At 47.2% G+C, this 16,193-nt stretch overlaps 1 protein-coding gene across 6 annotated transcripts; it reads left to right on the top strand.

Moving 5' to 3' along the window:
- Positions 1-1,499: 1,499 nt before the first annotated feature.
- On the top strand, positions 1,500-15,840 carry kansl1l (KAT8 regulatory NSL complex subunit 1-like). Of its 6 annotated transcripts, none has more exons than XM_076040013.1 (16): positions 1,500-1,730; positions 2,548-3,548; positions 7,887-8,034; positions 8,804-8,956; positions 9,033-9,139; positions 9,901-10,069; positions 10,787-10,928; positions 11,032-11,163; positions 11,333-11,485; positions 11,634-11,713; positions 12,043-12,155; positions 12,700-12,769; positions 12,864-12,976; positions 13,393-13,513; positions 14,977-15,221; positions 15,307-15,840. In XM_076040013.1, the coding sequence occupies exons 2-15, from the start codon at positions 2,584-2,586 to the stop codon at positions 15,205-15,207; spliced, it is 2,697 nt and encodes an 898-aa protein (XP_075896128.1). In that variant the 5' UTR covers positions 1,500-1,730; positions 2,548-2,583; the 3' UTR covers positions 15,208-15,221; positions 15,307-15,840. The 6 variants fall into 6 exon arrangements, with proteins under 6 accessions (XP_075896128.1, XP_075896127.1, XP_075896122.1 ...); XM_076040012.1 differs by having other exon boundaries at positions 1,500-1,726; XM_076040007.1 differs by lacking the exon at positions 1,500-1,730 and adding an exon at positions 1,983-2,213.
- The last annotated feature ends 353 nt before the right edge of the window (positions 15,841-16,193 follow it).

The raw sequence follows: 16,193 nt of genomic DNA on the forward strand, positions 1-16,193 counted from the left end.
CTCTTTGAGAAAATGTTTTGTGTGCTTCATGTGATTGTGTTGACTGCACCTAACCAACATTATTTAGTGAGTGTGAATTCCACATATCATTCTTATAACTTATCCCATCTGCAATGCCTTTATTTTTTATCTTCAGCTGTGGTCAATTCACACTACTTTTTCTGCATGTGCGTCATGGCGACGTCCAATTGTTCCACTATTATCTATTTGTGCAAACACATGCGCCGCATGATGATAAATGGACAGCCGGTCTTCAGCCCGAAGTTAAGAGGCCAGTTGAGGGTCACCGTCACCTGCGTGCTGCAGGGAGCGATGTCCACGTTTTGCACCGTGTGGTCGATAAAAAAGTACATCGAGCAGGGTGCTTGGGCTGAGGCTTACACAAACTTCCAAGTCGAACACTTCACCGTCATCCATTTGTCCATGGCCAGCACGACCATCAACCTGGGCGTTGGTCAGGCTATATTCAGGCAGCGAGTGGCCGACCTCTGGCGCAGAGCAGTTTGTTGCTGCAAAATACGCAAGTCTGATGAAGGAGCATGATGGGGATGATGGAGAGGCAAAGAAACCTGCTGTGGATAAACTCCTTTTTGACTACTGTTGCTGTAAAAGTTCATGTTCAAGTATACAAATGGACGCTAGTGATTACATTTGTTGCGTCAAGGTAAAAAGCGATATGTGTTATACACATTTTACAGCATGTGCTTTATGTAAGTGATGTTGTTAGAAGTGTGTCAGAAAAATGCACAGAAACACTGCCAGACTTACAACGCTGAGGCCAATGTTGCAGACAACTTTCTTTCTTTTTTTAGGTCTATTATCGTCAAACGCTCCCAAACACACACATTTCATGTCCCTCCAGGAAGGTTGCACTCTTGCAAGGACGTAAACTTTATTTTCCTGTTGGCTGCTTTCAGTTTAAACAAACTGAAATGGCCTCATTTCTCCTTTTCCTTATGTTTTTGTTATTGCTACAATTATTTGTTTTTCCTTGTTTTTGCATGGCGTGCACCATATTTTCTCCAGGAATTTACATTTGCAAGAACTATTTATTAGAGTGTGAAGGCTTCAACTTCTTGACTGAGGTTCTTAAAACTATATTTTAAATAAAATAACCTCATGCGGTGCTTTCTTTCACTTTGACCACAGAAACAAGGTGTCACACTTTTGTTTCTCACATCAATGTGACCTTAGTGTTTCCCCAACCGCTCTGTCACACCTACTGTAGAGCATTTCCTATGTGTGATTTCAAAGTGTGCAATAAAACCTATGTTACAAACAGACGTGTCGTCGCTTTCCAAAACCAACGCCTTGATTAAGAATATACGGGGTGGTGGAGAGGGGGGGGGGGGGGGTCTGGCAGAGGCACAATTTGGCGGGCTTCGAAATTGCCACAAGTCTGAGCTTGTGAGGAGGGCCCTGAAGGCATCATTAGGATCCGCTCTGCTCCCGGCTCCGCCCCTCCCTTTCTGAGTTCCCGCCCCTTCTCCTGTAGAAGAGGAGGAGGAGGAGGAGGTGCAGCGTCAGGAAAACGGAGAGGAGAGAGAAGAGTTGGGGGGAATTTAACAAGCGTTCTAGTGCAAGCGAGGTTGGCGACGAGGTGAAAACAGATCGACCGATCTGCAAGAGAGCTCCACCCGCCTTTCCTCTTCCTCCTCCTCCTCATCTTCCTCCACCAGTAAATTGGGGAGAACGATGTTCGCTCCGAGATTCGCCGTCCGCTCAGGTGGGTGAGTGAAGCCGCGGCACTTAACGGTGGACCGACGTCCCCTGTTTTTCCCCTGCTCCTCCTCTTCCTCTTTCTCCCAAGCAACACTCGTCTTCCCGACGTACGTTGGAAAAAGCCGTGTTGAATTCGTAGGAGTGGAGTTCTGCGCTTCGCTCTCTATCCCTCTCTCTATCGCTCCCTCATATTTCACAACACTTCTTGTTGTCATTCTCTGAGAGAGAGAGAGAGAGAGAGAGAGAGAGAGAGAGAGAGAGAGAGAGAGAGAGAGAGAGAGAGAGAGAGAGAGAGAGAAACCCGTTAATTGACGGTCTGCTTGCGAAGAGTGGAATGCGTTTCACGAAAGTGAAGAAGAAATCTGCCGGGGTTGCCAGTTTAAGCTGCCAGGCAGCTGGGGAACTCGGTGGGTGGAGAAGCAGGAGACGAACCAAAACATTTCGGGAGGGAAAAAAAACGTGCTCCCATGAAACTGCGCGTCATTACTGAAGTATGTGTGTCCGATAATAGGCGCAGGGTGGGTGGTTGACGTTGGGTGAATTCCTTATTTTATCACTATATGTATATATGTGTCTGTGTGTGTGTGCATATGTATATATGTGTGTATATGTATATATATATATATATATATATATGTGTATTATATATGTATATCTGTTTCTATTTGTTTGTAAAGCAGTTTTAGCATTTTCTCTGATACTAAAATGCTCATTTTGCTGATTGCAAGGCTTTCCAACATGTGCCAATGATTAAATTAGTAATTTATTTCTCTGTGGATTTTGTACCGTAAGCTGAAATCTAACTTGTTTTCCATGTTTTGCCAGGTGATTTTGCTTTGGTCCTGTAGAGTGTCGGCGAGAATGGCTCCAGCCGTGGCCAAAATCCTCAAAAACGGCCATGGGATCCACTTGCCCGCCAGCCCCTCCTCCGCCCCACTGGACTCAGACGTCGGCCTGGCCTCTCAGATGATCGGCGGTTGCGACCTCCAGGAGGTGTTCCGGAACCTTCCCTCAGCCCCCTTCCCGCTCTGCATCCCCACCGAGCTGGTGCTCTCCCACGGGACGGCGCTCCCCCACCACCACCACCACCACCACCACCGCCATGCCTTCCGCCTCGGCCTCGTCCCCCCTGGGAGAAAATCTCAGGGCGGTTCCCAGCGAGTGGCCCCCGTCATCTTCCCAGGTGGAGCGGACATGTTTAAAATCCCTGCTGGTAGCCTCCAAGAGGCTCGTCCGCTGAATGGAGGCAGAGGGCCAGATGGCGGTGATGTGACTGGCTCCCCTCCCGCCCTCCCCCTCCTCCCCCTCCCACCTCTTCCCAGCCGCCACGGGGTCTTACGCCGTCCGACCCCGGAGAGAGACGCTGCAGCAGCGGAGTGCCTCTCTCCTCCGTCCCCTCCGCGGCCCTTCGGCACCAGGCCGAGTGCTGCTCGGCAGGAGGCGGCGAGGACGAGGCTCCGCAGGCAGGCTGCCCTCCAGGACCGAGCCCACAGGCTGCGCGGCCGGCTGCAGGCGCTGCTGGGCCAGCACGCCTCGCAGCACTGCGAGCAGCAGCTGGAGGGCCTGAGGAGGCGGCGCCGACCCGGAGGTTCGCCCTCTGACGCTCTACCTCAACATGTGGACCTGGACTCCGGCCTGGGCTCCACCGCGGACCGGCGGCGCCCCTTCAAAGAGCTGGCAGAGTTCGGCCGCTCGAGCCGGACGGTGCTGAGGGGACTGCAGGAAGTCCTGGATTCCGAGGCCACGGCGAGCAGCAGCGGCGGCAGCTCGGACGAGGAGCAAGCGGCGGTGGAGAGGATGAATGGGAAGACCGAGGCGGCGCAGCTGTGAGTATCTAGGAGGAGGAGAAAAACAGATTTAATTTTGCTGGCATTTCTGGCTCGTCTGGCTTGGTGGTGAATTTTCGAAGTGGAGGTCTGGTTTTTACTCCGCAGCTGTCACAGGCGATTATTGCAGCTAAATAAACAGGCTACAGAGGAGTGAAGGACCGAAGAACTCAAAACCACTTTGACTGTGAGGGCTGAGAGTGAGCCGACGATCGGAAATTTTCCAACTTCAGTGGGGTTTTACTGTTGGGGGGAAAAAAAAGAAAGAAGGGGGGTGGGGGGGGGCATCGCCGTGCTTTGTTAGGATTTGGTTGCCTGAAGCCAGCTGTGGTTCAGACGGAGGCCACGGGGCTTGTTTTAATTCAGAGGAGTGAGGCGTGCACAGGGGAGAACTCTGACTGCAGGCAGGCGCTCAGTTCACACAGTGACACAGTTCCTACGTCTCAAAGTTCCCACACACTGGTTCTGTCCCTGCAAGGTGTCAGGACATAATGTAGAGGTAATGATACTGCATCAACTCCTGATGCTAAGGATCGAAGTCTAGAGTCGCATGGAAATTTCAAACGTGCTTTACATGGGGAACTCGGCACCACCTCCTGTGCCTGACGTGGTATTTCGTGATAATTTTCACCTAGAAAAGTGAAACCTTCAATTTGTACGTGATAATTTTCACTTTGTAACGTGATACTGAGGGGACATTCTAAAATGCTTAGAAAGATTAATGTAACGTTATCACGTTGCATTAAACTTTAAAAGATGATTTTGAATTTTATTTTGTGATTTTGAACGTCACGGTGTTGTGTTTGTGTATAATCACTGACAATCAGCGCACAGTTTAACTAAACTGCCAAGAACCCTCGTTAATTCGGTGTTGGAATCACCAGTATGAGAACATTTATTCCATATATTCATTCACAGGCCAATCCGATTTCTTCACTTTAAGTGGAGCCTGTTCTCCAGAGTGCAAGGCTTCCTATTGGTGTGAGGTCTCCAGGTGTTTAGAGTTTTTTCAATCCCAAAATGTTGTCACGCTCAGCGAGGATCCCAGAGTAACTGCAGCGTCGTTGTTCCATGCACTGCTTAAGCCCCACCTACAGTCCCCGCCTCTTTTTCCCCCACAAAGGGTGCTGATTGGTCTGGTCATGTTCAGTCCCCGGAGCCCTGGATTTGCAAGATTTCCGACATAGACTCACATCTGTCCAGCTTCCTTGTAAAGGATTCTACATATTTCAGATATTAGAGCAAATACCAAGTAGGAGACAGGAAATCCGAGACTTCTAACGTTGTGTTTTTGAACATCAGCTGCCCGCTGGGTCTCCAGAGCTGTATGTTTTTTTCCTACCCCTCTGCCTTCACTTTACACTCTTGTTTTGTGAGTGCAAGCTGTGTCCGCCCTGCTGTGGAGAGTCTGATGACATTCTCCGAGTTTGCCGTCACCGCACACATACACACATGCGCGCGCACGCACGCACGCTCACATAAATTTCCCCTTCCATGCTGCAGTCATAACATATTCATTGAACAGACAGCTCTCCCTCTTCCCACAGGCTAGGAAAAAACAACAGCAGACATGCCAGCCATTCTGTGCCACTCTGCTCCTCCCCTTATGGGTGTGTGTATGTGTGTGTGTGGGTGTCACTGTGCGAGTGTTCCCTAAAAAACATCGTGTTTTTCTAACAGTATTTATACTCTGTCTGGCTGAAGGAGAAGTCAGGAAGCAGTCGGGAGAAAAAGCAATTGCAAACACTGAAGGTCACTGTGGGGCAACTTGGTCCAAAAAAAAAACCAAAACCATAAAGCATCAGCAGAGACCTGTTAAACCAGAGCTGCACAACTCCTCCAGTACTTATGTGTGTAGGTTAAAGCCAAACTGGGTGAACTGCGATATTGATTTATGTTCTGATTCAACACCAAGTTCCACAATTTTCAATTTCAATTTTATTTATTTTTCAAGAGGACAGTGTACAGTGTGCAGCACCCCATTTTGCAGGGATGGGATTGTACCCAATTTCAGCCGGGGGCTGGTTTACATTGGTGGTCCCCCTGCCAGTTGTTATAGGTAGAGTACCTTTAAAAGGAGATCAACAACAGCAGTAAAGAGCAACAGTAATAAGCAGTTCGTATTACAATACAGCACAATGGCAATACACAATCATCAAAATAACAAAAAAAAGTTAAAAAAGACACAAAAAGATCGTCTTTTAAATATTGATAACGATACTGTTTCGCTTTTCTTTTTATCTTTACAAAATCTTATGTCAATATGTTAAGAAAGGGAATTAAAAAAAATCCCACTAAGACGGTTCATTTTGGACTGATGCCCTTCGTGGTTGATTTCTTGACTTCCAAGCACATTTGGTCTTGCTCCTCCCCCTCTGTTTTCTTGCCTGCGATCCGCCCTGAGTAACGCGGCGCCACCTCCCAAAAAAAACCAAGACATGTTTACGGCACCCAGGAGGGGAACGGGAAGGCGCGCGTCGTCCTGGAAGCACCAGCTTGGCTTTTGTGCGCCGAACAATGCGCTGGGCCGTGTCGGTAAAATCTTCCCCAGGGAGTTTTTAATGGCAGGTTCCTCCTTGAAGAGGATGCGTCCTCGCTGGGCGACAGTAGTGCTTGTTACCCTCCCCTTGAAACGAGCTGACCTTTCACCCTGCCGGTTATATGAACTGCTTACGCGGTTGAAGTAAATAGACTTTTCATTTGAGACTTCTTTTCTTGGACGCTTCAGAGAAAAAAAAACGGTATCTTGGAAAGCTTTGGGTGCGAGGACACGCCCCTGGAGTCGCACCGATCAGAGGATCTGTGCTGTGTAAGCCCCAGAAGTGGAGTGCGTGCCATGGCAGGTCTTCCCATTCAGCTGGGCAGCGACTGTCAAAGACTGTCTGCTCGTAAAGGACACACAGCAACTCACTTTCATGTCACCAGTCGTCTCGAGAGTGCGGTTAAGAATAGAACTTTCCTCTCCAATCCTATCTTCCGTGCCTACCTACTGGCTGCTTTGCCAAATATTCAAGGAATTATTTTCATTAAACAGTTGGAAGGAGCTGCGGCCTATTCCAAGCTTGCTCAACCATAGTAGAGCAGTTAAAGAGAAGCAGGTTTGTGGCGTGAAGGTGCCATTGCACCACATTTTCAGATCTTTCTTTTCCATCCTGGTTGCCTTAGGAGCAGCCTGCTGTGATTACTTATTCAAAAGGCTCCAATGGGATGCCATTAAAGAGCCTATGTAGAATAGCATAGAACAGAATAGATGTACTTCATATCGGGATGCAAGTTATTGATTCATTCATTAATCAAGCGTTGTTGTAGCTCTAAAAAGAATACAAAACTATAAATTATACAGTAATTACAGGAAACAGTCAAGTGAATATATATACAACAAACAAGTTAGCCCTTTGTTTGCAGCCTCCCACAGTCAGTTTTCATTTCCTGCTAAAAGTGGTCAGCTTTGTAGGACCTTCCACATGTTTGGAAGGAAACCAAAACAAGGTTCAGAGAAGGAAGTAGACACCTGGCTGGCCGGCTGACCTAGCAGTGCCCTTTGTGACATCACAAGGAAGAGTGTAGCGAGCGAGGAAGAAAATTATGAATTTTTCTCCTTGCTCAGTGATGGGACGGAGACGCACAGATTGTTGCAAAACACAGAAGAGGCTCCTGATTGTGCTCTCCCAGTTCTGCCGTCACACAGGCAGGCAGGCGGGCAGACAAGCAGACAGAGAGCGTTTTGGCTGTGATTTGAAATTGGAGCTGATTGATGCTCAAAGGACAACAACCCCCTCAGCGCCAAAAAAAAGGCTGCTGTGTTCTGCGTCCGCCTGCTGACTGGCCCTAACCTTTCTGTCCTGTACCATGGCGCACAAGACGGTGGGGGGGGGTTCCACCCATACCAAGCCAAGGTCCAAGAGCACTGCCATAGCAACTACCGCCCTGCCAGAGCCACCCACCCACAACACACACACACACACACACACACACACACACACACACACACACAGGGGAGATGAATGCTAACTGAACAGGCTAGTGCCATGGAAACATGCTATAGACACACACAAGGCGAGTCAACACTGTTGTGTTCTACAGAGTGCCCCTACCCCCCATGCAGGGCTGCGTTAAAGTAGGTCACATGTTGTCTAATGTGTGACATGACCGACAATATGGTCTGTGACTTTTTTACACCTACAGTACGTGCACTGCTGGGCTACTGGGCTAATCTCTTCGTGCAGCTGCGACGGCAACAGCCAGGACTGTCCACAATTGAGCATTTTTGAATTGTTCTGAAGCTGGCAGCATATTGGTCCAGGCTGTTCACTCTGGTCCTCCCCCCTTTGCCCCCAGCAGCAGGGAGAGGCGATGGCTGGCTGAGAGGGCTGCGCTGGGCAGCAGGTGGAGCTGGTTGCAGCTCCGTCTGGCCGAGCTGGACGGGAGGATCCAGCAAGCGGCGGAGCTGCACAGGCACGTCCGCTCCAACAAGGTGAGGAGGACAGTTTTTTTTTCTTGAAATGCAAGCGTCCTCTCCGCTGTGAGAACGAGCACTTTGACGCAACTGCTTTGAGCTGGGCTGCCGTTTTTGAAAGGGCACCGACACCCACGAGCCTGAACCACGTGTTGAAACCTGGCAGAAAATGTCATGGGCTCCCCCTCCCTCCACTCCTCCGCCTCTTCTACCATCGCATCATCCCAGTTTATACAGAGTGTGTTGATTTAAGGGAAAAAGCAGATAAGATGAAGTTATTTATATATTTTAATGTTTATTTTATAGGGGTCATACATACAACATTGCCACCAGAAAGGGAAAATGTGATGCATGTAAGACGTCAAGCTTCAGCTAATTTGCTGTCTTTGTCCGTGGTCAGGCTTTTAGAATACAGTGAGATACACTGCAAAAAGCAATTAAAAAAACTAAATGATACAAATGCAGTGAATAATACAAAAAAACAGTTGCAGTTGTCAATTACAAAAAAAAAAACATGAGTTAAATTCAGGTGCTGTCATGCTGACAATGACTTAATAGGAAATTAATGGTCACATTTCTGCTGCTGCTTGAGCCAATGTTAAACTTTCACACCAAACCTCTTTAGGTCTCTCTGGGATTTCATTTCCGATGGTAAGGAATTCCGTAGGTGGTTGCTGGGAATCATGAATCATGAAGTTATTTAGAATTATTCAGATTAGACGTATCCCATGATGACTGATACTTTCCAGATGCCTTGGAAGTGTTGTTTTTAACATTCTGGAGGTTTAATCCACTACAGGGCAGGGTGGTGCTGGCAGAGTCCCAGCCGCTGACGGACACGCAGATCCAGCGCACCCTGCTGAGGGAGATGGCCGGGTTGTCCTGCACGACTCTGGACGCCGACAGCGAACCCTGCAGCCCCACGCGCCTCCTGCACAACATCGAGAGACAGGTGGGAGGGGCCAGACGCGTGTGATATTGAATGCATATACGTGTATGCGTATAACGGGTGTCGTTCCTCTCTGCAGAGCGCTCAGCTCAACCAGATCGTCAACAGCCTGATGTCTCCGCTCGGCTTTTCCCCGCCATCCAAACAGGCCAACGCCTGCGCCGCGGACAAGGTGGCTTTCACGAGGTTAGCGAACGCACACAGCCAGTTCACTGCATGAAATATTGATCTAACCCCAGCAATGCGATTTGCAGCGTGCACGTTGGTGACGGCGTCCAGATGCCTCGCAAGTGTCATTTTGAATATTGCAAAGGTTTTTTCAACTGCTAGGAAATGGATGTAAAGCAGGGGATGCTGTCTGCTGTGTTATTTCAAACCTGCTGTGTTTAGAGACTGAAGGGCCGTAATTGAACACGGTGAAGCAGATTGGTAGGCCGCGGCCATCTGGCCCAGCTTCAATCATTCCTTCATGTCTTTCCTTCCCGGTGCCTTTTTCACTTCCCCCATCTGGTCGTGCTGATAAAAGCCCAATGATAAAAAAAAAAAGGCACTCTGCTTTTTTTATGCCTGTACTGAGGAGGGGTGGTGTGGGGTCATCCCAGTGAAACCAGCGTCGCCTGAAAAAACTTAGCATCAGAGGCTTTATTTATAATACACTGACTTGCACATGCAGCCAAAACTAGCATCAGCCTGCCTAAATCATCAGTTTTAAAAGACCACCAGCACACAGTTTCTCTTTTGGAAAATCACCGTCCACCTGGAGATGTGACTCATGCTCTCCCCTTGACTCCCACTTTCTGGGCGTTGAATCAGTCAGAGAGACAGGGCGAATCGTTTTAGGCGTCAAGTGTCAAAAGTCGCAGAAGCGATTCCCTCCCACCGTCGGAGAGTGAGATGAGTTTGATTAACAAGGCCCCTGATCTCTTCCATCCCTCCATCGCTCACAGAGCCGATGAGGTTTTCGTGCCGGGGTGCCTGAAGAGGAAGAGGGCGGCCAAAGGGAAGATCACCAAATCTGAGCGCGGATCGTTGGCCTGCGCCCGGACGCGACCGCTGGTCAGCCACTGCAGGCGCAGACTGTTTGCCTTCAGCACCCGCAGCCTCGGAGGTCAACAGGTAGGCCTCAAACCTCATGTTTGGAGCCACACGGTGAAAGTTCGGAGCGTAAACGAGTCTTAAAAAGAAGTCAGCTAAAGTCTGGCTCTCCCTCACGCTGCTTTACAGGAGCAGCGTGAGGCATCCACGCAGGGCAGCTGTGAGATATCACCTCTGAATTCTTGCACATCCGTCTCAAGAACATCCAATCGGAAGCACAGCACAGCAGCGAGCATTAGAGGTGTTAATTAGAGTGTATACATTAAAACTAAAAGTGTATGTGTGTGGACTATTCAAGGTAAAAAACAAAACAAAACAGGTGCTAAAACACAAAATCTAGTCTGAAAATTCAACAACTAAACAAAATGTAATAAAAAAGGTGACAATGTAGTATTCTACATATTTACTGAATGTCTGCCTGTATTTTTTGGCGCCAGTACATACATGTCGACTGAAGACTTGTTGAATAACAAGGCTTTGTGAGTGTTATGGTGCAGAAGTTTAAACACCGTGCTATTAACTTCCTCCTGTGTCCGATCATCTCTGTTCCTGAATCGCTCTGACTCTCAAAATAAAAGGCAGTCAGTGCCTAATTATGAGCTAATAATGGTCCGGGAGCAGGTGGATGTGATTATTTTAGAGTCGGGTAGGCTTAATGCAGATCGGCGATATTACACAGTCTTTTGTGTCTCTAAGAGAAGTGATTCAGAGTCTTGTCGTGTCTCCCCTGCGCTGCAGGACTCAGGAGTCTACGTGTCCTCCTACTGCTCCTCCTGTCCCTGCTCTTCATCCCGCCATCCTGTGTGTGCTGATCCTGGCTGCAGCTTCAGAGGGACCCGGAGCTGCGGCTTCTTCGGCAGCTACTCACCTCCGTCCCAAGGTAAGGGTCACACTGGGAGTAGACGGAGTCACTCAGCTGATTCTCAACCTTTTGTGAGCGGAAGATGCATGCTGCTTGGCGTCATTTCTTTCCCTCCCCACAGACTCTGCATCGTCTCAGTACCTGAGGAGGAAGGCAGCCAGGGAGGAGTGGCGCCTGGGGCCACCGCTGGTCAGTGCGGAGCTGTTCAGTCCAGCGGCGCTCATCACACACAGCTCCACCCCGCTGCACACCGGTGGGTCCTTCCCTCCGCAAAGCAAACATTGACCTGTCGTTTAGTTCAAAGTGGTTCCAGCTGTGGAAGCTCTCAAATTAAAACGGCTACGGATTAACTTTAGTACACTTTAACAAAATGCGTGAGCAAGTGTGTGTGTGTGTGTGTGTGTGTGTGTGTGTCATTGCAGGTCGTAAATTATGCAAGCAGCGTGCCAGGCACCGCAACAGCAGAGTTTTGGGTCTGTCGCCGATCAGGACACCTGGCTTCACCTCGAGGGGTCGAAGTGGACGAGCCAATCAGAGGAAGAGAAAGAGACGGCGCCAGTGCAGGTTGACAGAAGGTGTGTGTGTGTGTGTGTGTGTGTGTTTTTAAGTGTGCCATCCTGGGAAATCTTTGCCTGAATTGAAAAAAAAACCCCAACTCTTGTCTTGTAATTGACCGAGTGTATGTGTGTGTCTGTGTGTGTGTGTGTGTGTGTGTGTTACCAGATGAAGAGGATTTCCTGTCTCAGCTCTGTGACACTGACGACGGCTCAGATGAAGTGCTGGAGCACAAGCAGGCCACACAGGTCTCATACACACACATTTTTGCAGTATATTAGTTAACAATAGTTAGTAGTTGACTTGCAGTTATAATAGAAAGTTATCCCCTCTCAGGTTTAATGGGACAGAGTTTGAAATCCTCCATATTTAAAAATAATGATGATCCTTAAAACTACAAAGATTGTATCTAATGTGACTGAGCACTTGACGGATCGATCATTCAAATAAAATAAAAACAAATCTCAACAAACAAACTTGGTAGGTCTGCAGTGCACTTGGGGTGATGCTGCATGGTTTATGATTTATTATGATCAAGGTGACCTGCTGCTGATTCTTTTCCCTCCTCCCTGTTCAGGGTTTGGTACGCAAGTGTCCTGGCGAGAGCGTTTACAACATCAACAACGTTGTCATCCCGTCCTCGGGAGCCAAAGTTGAGAAGCTGCAGTACAAAGACATAGTGACGCCCAGGTACGGTGCGGTACGGAATCCAGCAGTGGAGGTCCCGCCAAAATGCACAGCCGCGTTTCCATTTCAGTTTTTCCCGAAATAAAAACGACATTTCTAAAATTTCAACAAAGTACAAATGCGATTGCTTTTGTTTGTTTGCCTTTGTTTGCTGTCAAGAATGTTTGTGATGTTATTCTCTTTGATTTCTTGTAAAAAAAAAAAATTCTGTCTCCCTCTCCGTCCAAACACAACGCGTCGTTTTCACTTGAAGTGAACTGGTCACATGACCCCGTAAATGTAAATGCGAGAAAAAGTGTTTCCATTACACCTTTGTGATATACCTCTGAATTGATACGTCTGGAAAAACCACCTCATGAGAGCGTCAAAACCTTTTAGCCGTATTGGAGAGGTTTAGGTGTTTCTATTACCAGGTTTTCATTGCGATATTTGGGATTTGCGCAATTCTAGGGCTAATAGAAATGCAGCGATTATTAGTGGTTAAAGTGGCCCTGAAGATCAATGTCTCACTGACCATGGGATTCAGAAGGTGTGTGTCTGTGTGCAGGTGGCGGGTGGTCGACACCTCACTTCTGACGCACAACCATTCAGAGGGGGCGGTTAAAGAGGAGGAGCCGGTACTGTGCAGCACCGCCAGACTGAAAGCTTTTCTTTTCGCTGTCAGTGAGTCCGTGCACGCAAAAGGTTTTAACGGCGTTCCGATGGTTGCAGGAGGAGGACGCGAGCGATGAGGCCTTCGCCAGGAGACACTCGGTGTCGGAACGGGGCGAGAAGATGCACCGGATGTCCTGGGGGAAGAGGCCGTGCTGCAGACACCCCAAAAGGTGGGTTAAAAAAAATTAAATACACACTCCAAAAAAAAAAAAGGAGACATCTGTCTGCTTTCAATAGAGAGGGTGACGGCAGTTTTCTGCTCTGCGCTCCAACACATCATGCCGGAGGAACAACGCTGATGTCAAACTGTCTCCACCAGAGGGTGTTGGATCATGAGCAGGCGGCTTGATCTCTCATTCTGGCAGCTTCTGGCTTCCGAATGCAAAATGCATGAGATGTGTTTTTTATTTTCATATTTTGGAAGCCTGCATTGTTTCAGTTTGAGTGTGTTTTCTGCAGTCCTGAGCCGGAAGGCAAATTCAAAACTTGATCAAAAACACCCGGAGTTCTGCTCAGGCCCAATGTCTGATAAGATTTCTATCCAACAAACGAAAAACTGTGTTTATTTTTGTTTGTATTTTTCCAGATCTGGCAGCAGGTGGTCGGGCGGCGGAGGCGGGACGTGCACATCAGGAGAGGAGAGCGCCGTGGAGCTGAGCCGCGCCCAGGCCGATGCTGACGAGCTGCAGAGTTTGGATGAGTGGCTGGTGAGATCAAAAGAACCACGCATCAGAGTGGGAGTGTCCAACTGCTGCGGGAGGGAAAACTCACGGTGTAAACTCGACTCTCTTTCTCGAGTCGTGAAAGCAAAAAGTCTCTTACAGGGCAATAATACTGGGTGTCCCAAAAAATTGAATTGAATTAAAAGTAATTCTCTTGAAAACTATTAAGTCGAGCTCAATGAAATGAGTTTGGGTGCTGAACATCATAAGTTTGTCATGGGACCGATTTCACAATTGTTCAGTATGTGCGCCACCTGTGACACCGCACACGTCAGCTGGGTGTGCCGTGTCATAACTGGGTGACTGTGTGTGAGCATATTCCAAAATGACGGCATGGCTCAACCTGAAAACAGAACAAAAATAAAAATTGAATATGAAATCTTGCTCTGTTTCTACACATTCTGTGAAAATCTGTGGTTATTTCAACAAGAATTGCCAAAATTCTTGGCCTGCGAAATGGTGTCAAATTTTTTTAGGACACCCTGTATTTCCAGATGTTTATGATTTCAGCAGAGACTTCAGCCCGACCGAGAATTTTTCCTCGTTACCTCATTCTTCATTACTCATCTCCAATGTGGAGTGAGGCTCTGGTGAACTTTACTAACCCAGACATGGAAAGAATGCCACCTAATGCCAATACTGTGAAACAAACACTGCAGTCCAGTTGGACTCTGAACAGCCACATTAACGCCATGAATCTGATTCTGATTTCACCGCAGAAATTCAGAACTATCCCTTGAAAGCGAGCCTTGTCATTTGGTGCTACAAGCAGCGGAGGGCGGGGGGGTCTGACTAATCAGCGCTCTCTCCCGGTCACATTGTGTGGGCTGCGTGGCCGAGGACGCTGGAGAGCCTCCGCGGTCCACTCGTCTCTCCTACTCGCATGATTTGCTCTTTGGCGTTTTCGCTTTGATTGGCCAAGAAATGACTTGCCACTTCACCGCGCTGCCCTAATCAACCTTCCTCCCCACCGCCACCCCAACAGCACTCCTTGCTTTTTCTTTTTTAAAAAAATATATATATATGTATCCGCCCACATTTGTTCATGTGCTGCTGACTAACAGCCTGGCAGTAGAGTTTAAACAGTAACGGGGTCCGTGCAGATGGTCGGAAGGAAGCAAAGCGAATGATGGAAATCAATAGTTGACAATAAAATTGATCAGTGCGGGTGATGATTGTCTAAGGGGGAGGAGGATCTTAAAAACTGCCGTTTAGCTACATTTTGAAGTGGTCAATACACACAGAATAAACTGGATGAACAATCCATTTTGTGTTTGAATGCACACCTTAATGTTTGTATGTGCTAAAAAAAAAAAAAAAAAAAAAAAAAAAAAGATAAATCAAAAGGTCTAATATGTGCTATCTCTTTCTAAACACCCAGGCTAAAATTAGCTTAAAAACATGTTTGACGAAGGCTGATGAATCACTCGCCCTGTGCCCTCCTGCAGGCTGAGGCGCCCTGGAAGCAGAGAGAGTTTCCTTTGACTGAAGAGTATGAGGACGCCCTGTTCTCTGACGATCCTCAAAAAGTCCTTCCAGGGCGATTTGGATTTGGTTCTGTCGCGTCTCTCAAGCTCAACCTCCCGCAGGCTCCGTCAGCGGGCGCAACTCTGCCCTCTGGTGGACAGAGCAGCAGAAGACCGCCAGAGAGCGGCAGAGAAGGCAGCGCCTCCGTGTGATTTATGCACGTCAGGTAATATACTAGTCCTTTAGCAGATTTATTTCCAACATCTATTTATTTATTTATTTTACCTAATTTTATTTTATCCGCTTTTCAGATGTTTTTGGACCAGGAGGGAAATCAGCACTCTGGATTGAAGATGATTTTCTGTTTGTTTGTTTTGTTTTTTTTACATTCCACAATCACGTTTGCTGATATTTTTATACTACTAGAACTTAAAGTGTTTTTTCAAGTATTGCATCTTATATATACTATACATACTTCTATGTCACGCCCGTTTTTAAATGGAGATCTCTGTAGCTCTTTTTTCTTTTTGCACTTTTAGATTAAAAAAATAATAATACAAGAAGTACTGTATGTAAAGAAAAAAAGTACCAGCAGAGTTCTACTGTAGTCTCAGGTTTGTGTTCAGTTTTTCTTTTTTTTATTTCACTGGCTATTTATTTTTATAGATATTTAAAAAAATAAAACTGATTTAAAAAGATGAATACACACATATAATTAACATAATCTCTGTATACATGTTTTTATATCGTCACTTTTTAAATTTTGTGTTAACACTGACTTTTATCCAGGAATACTGTAGATTTTATAGAGGCAGAAAAATAAACTGTTTAATGTTGAAATAAAAAAAACCCTGCTCGAGTTATGGATGCTGTACTTTTCCTTTTCAAAGTGAATGTTTGCCGTCAAGCGTGGAAGCCTTTTGCTGCTCTCTCAAGTGCATTTTACTAATCAGCTACATTCAAGACGCATACACAGACACAATAAGCGTCATAATTAATGTTAAACATAAAGAAAAGCACAGATGTGCGCTGCACGTTGAGACAAAAATGTTTTGGGTCCAGAATATTTGCTTTTGCTTTTTAAAAGCCGATCGTCATTGTTATTTCAGCCACACCAAACAATCCCGGTCCGCGTACCTTTGAGACAGGCGACATACTCGATGGTGATGTCGCTGCAAACAGATAGCGGGAAGGAGGT

The sequence above is a fragment of the Nelusetta ayraudi genome, unplaced genomic scaffold (genome assembly GCF_046127955.1).
Source record: "Nelusetta ayraudi isolate G7.1 ecotype Tasmania unplaced genomic scaffold, CSIRO-AGI_Nayr_v1 ptg000060l, whole genome shotgun sequence".
NCBI lineage: Eukaryota > Metazoa > Chordata > Actinopteri > Tetraodontiformes > Monacanthidae > Nelusetta > Nelusetta ayraudi.

Excerpts from the sequence above, each read along its gene's own strand:
- kansl1l (XM_076040007.1), top strand. The coding sequence starts at position 2,190 with ATGAAACTGCGCGTCATTACTGAA. Across the intron at positions 10,929-11,031 it reads CTACTCACCTCCGTCCCAAG|ACTCTGCATCGTCTCAGTAC; the intron begins GTAAGGGTCACA and ends CCCTCCCCACAG. Across the intron at positions 12,977-13,392 it reads TGCTGCAGACACCCCAAAAG|ATCTGGCAGCAGGTGGTCGG; the intron begins GTGGGTTAAAAA and ends GTATTTTTCCAG.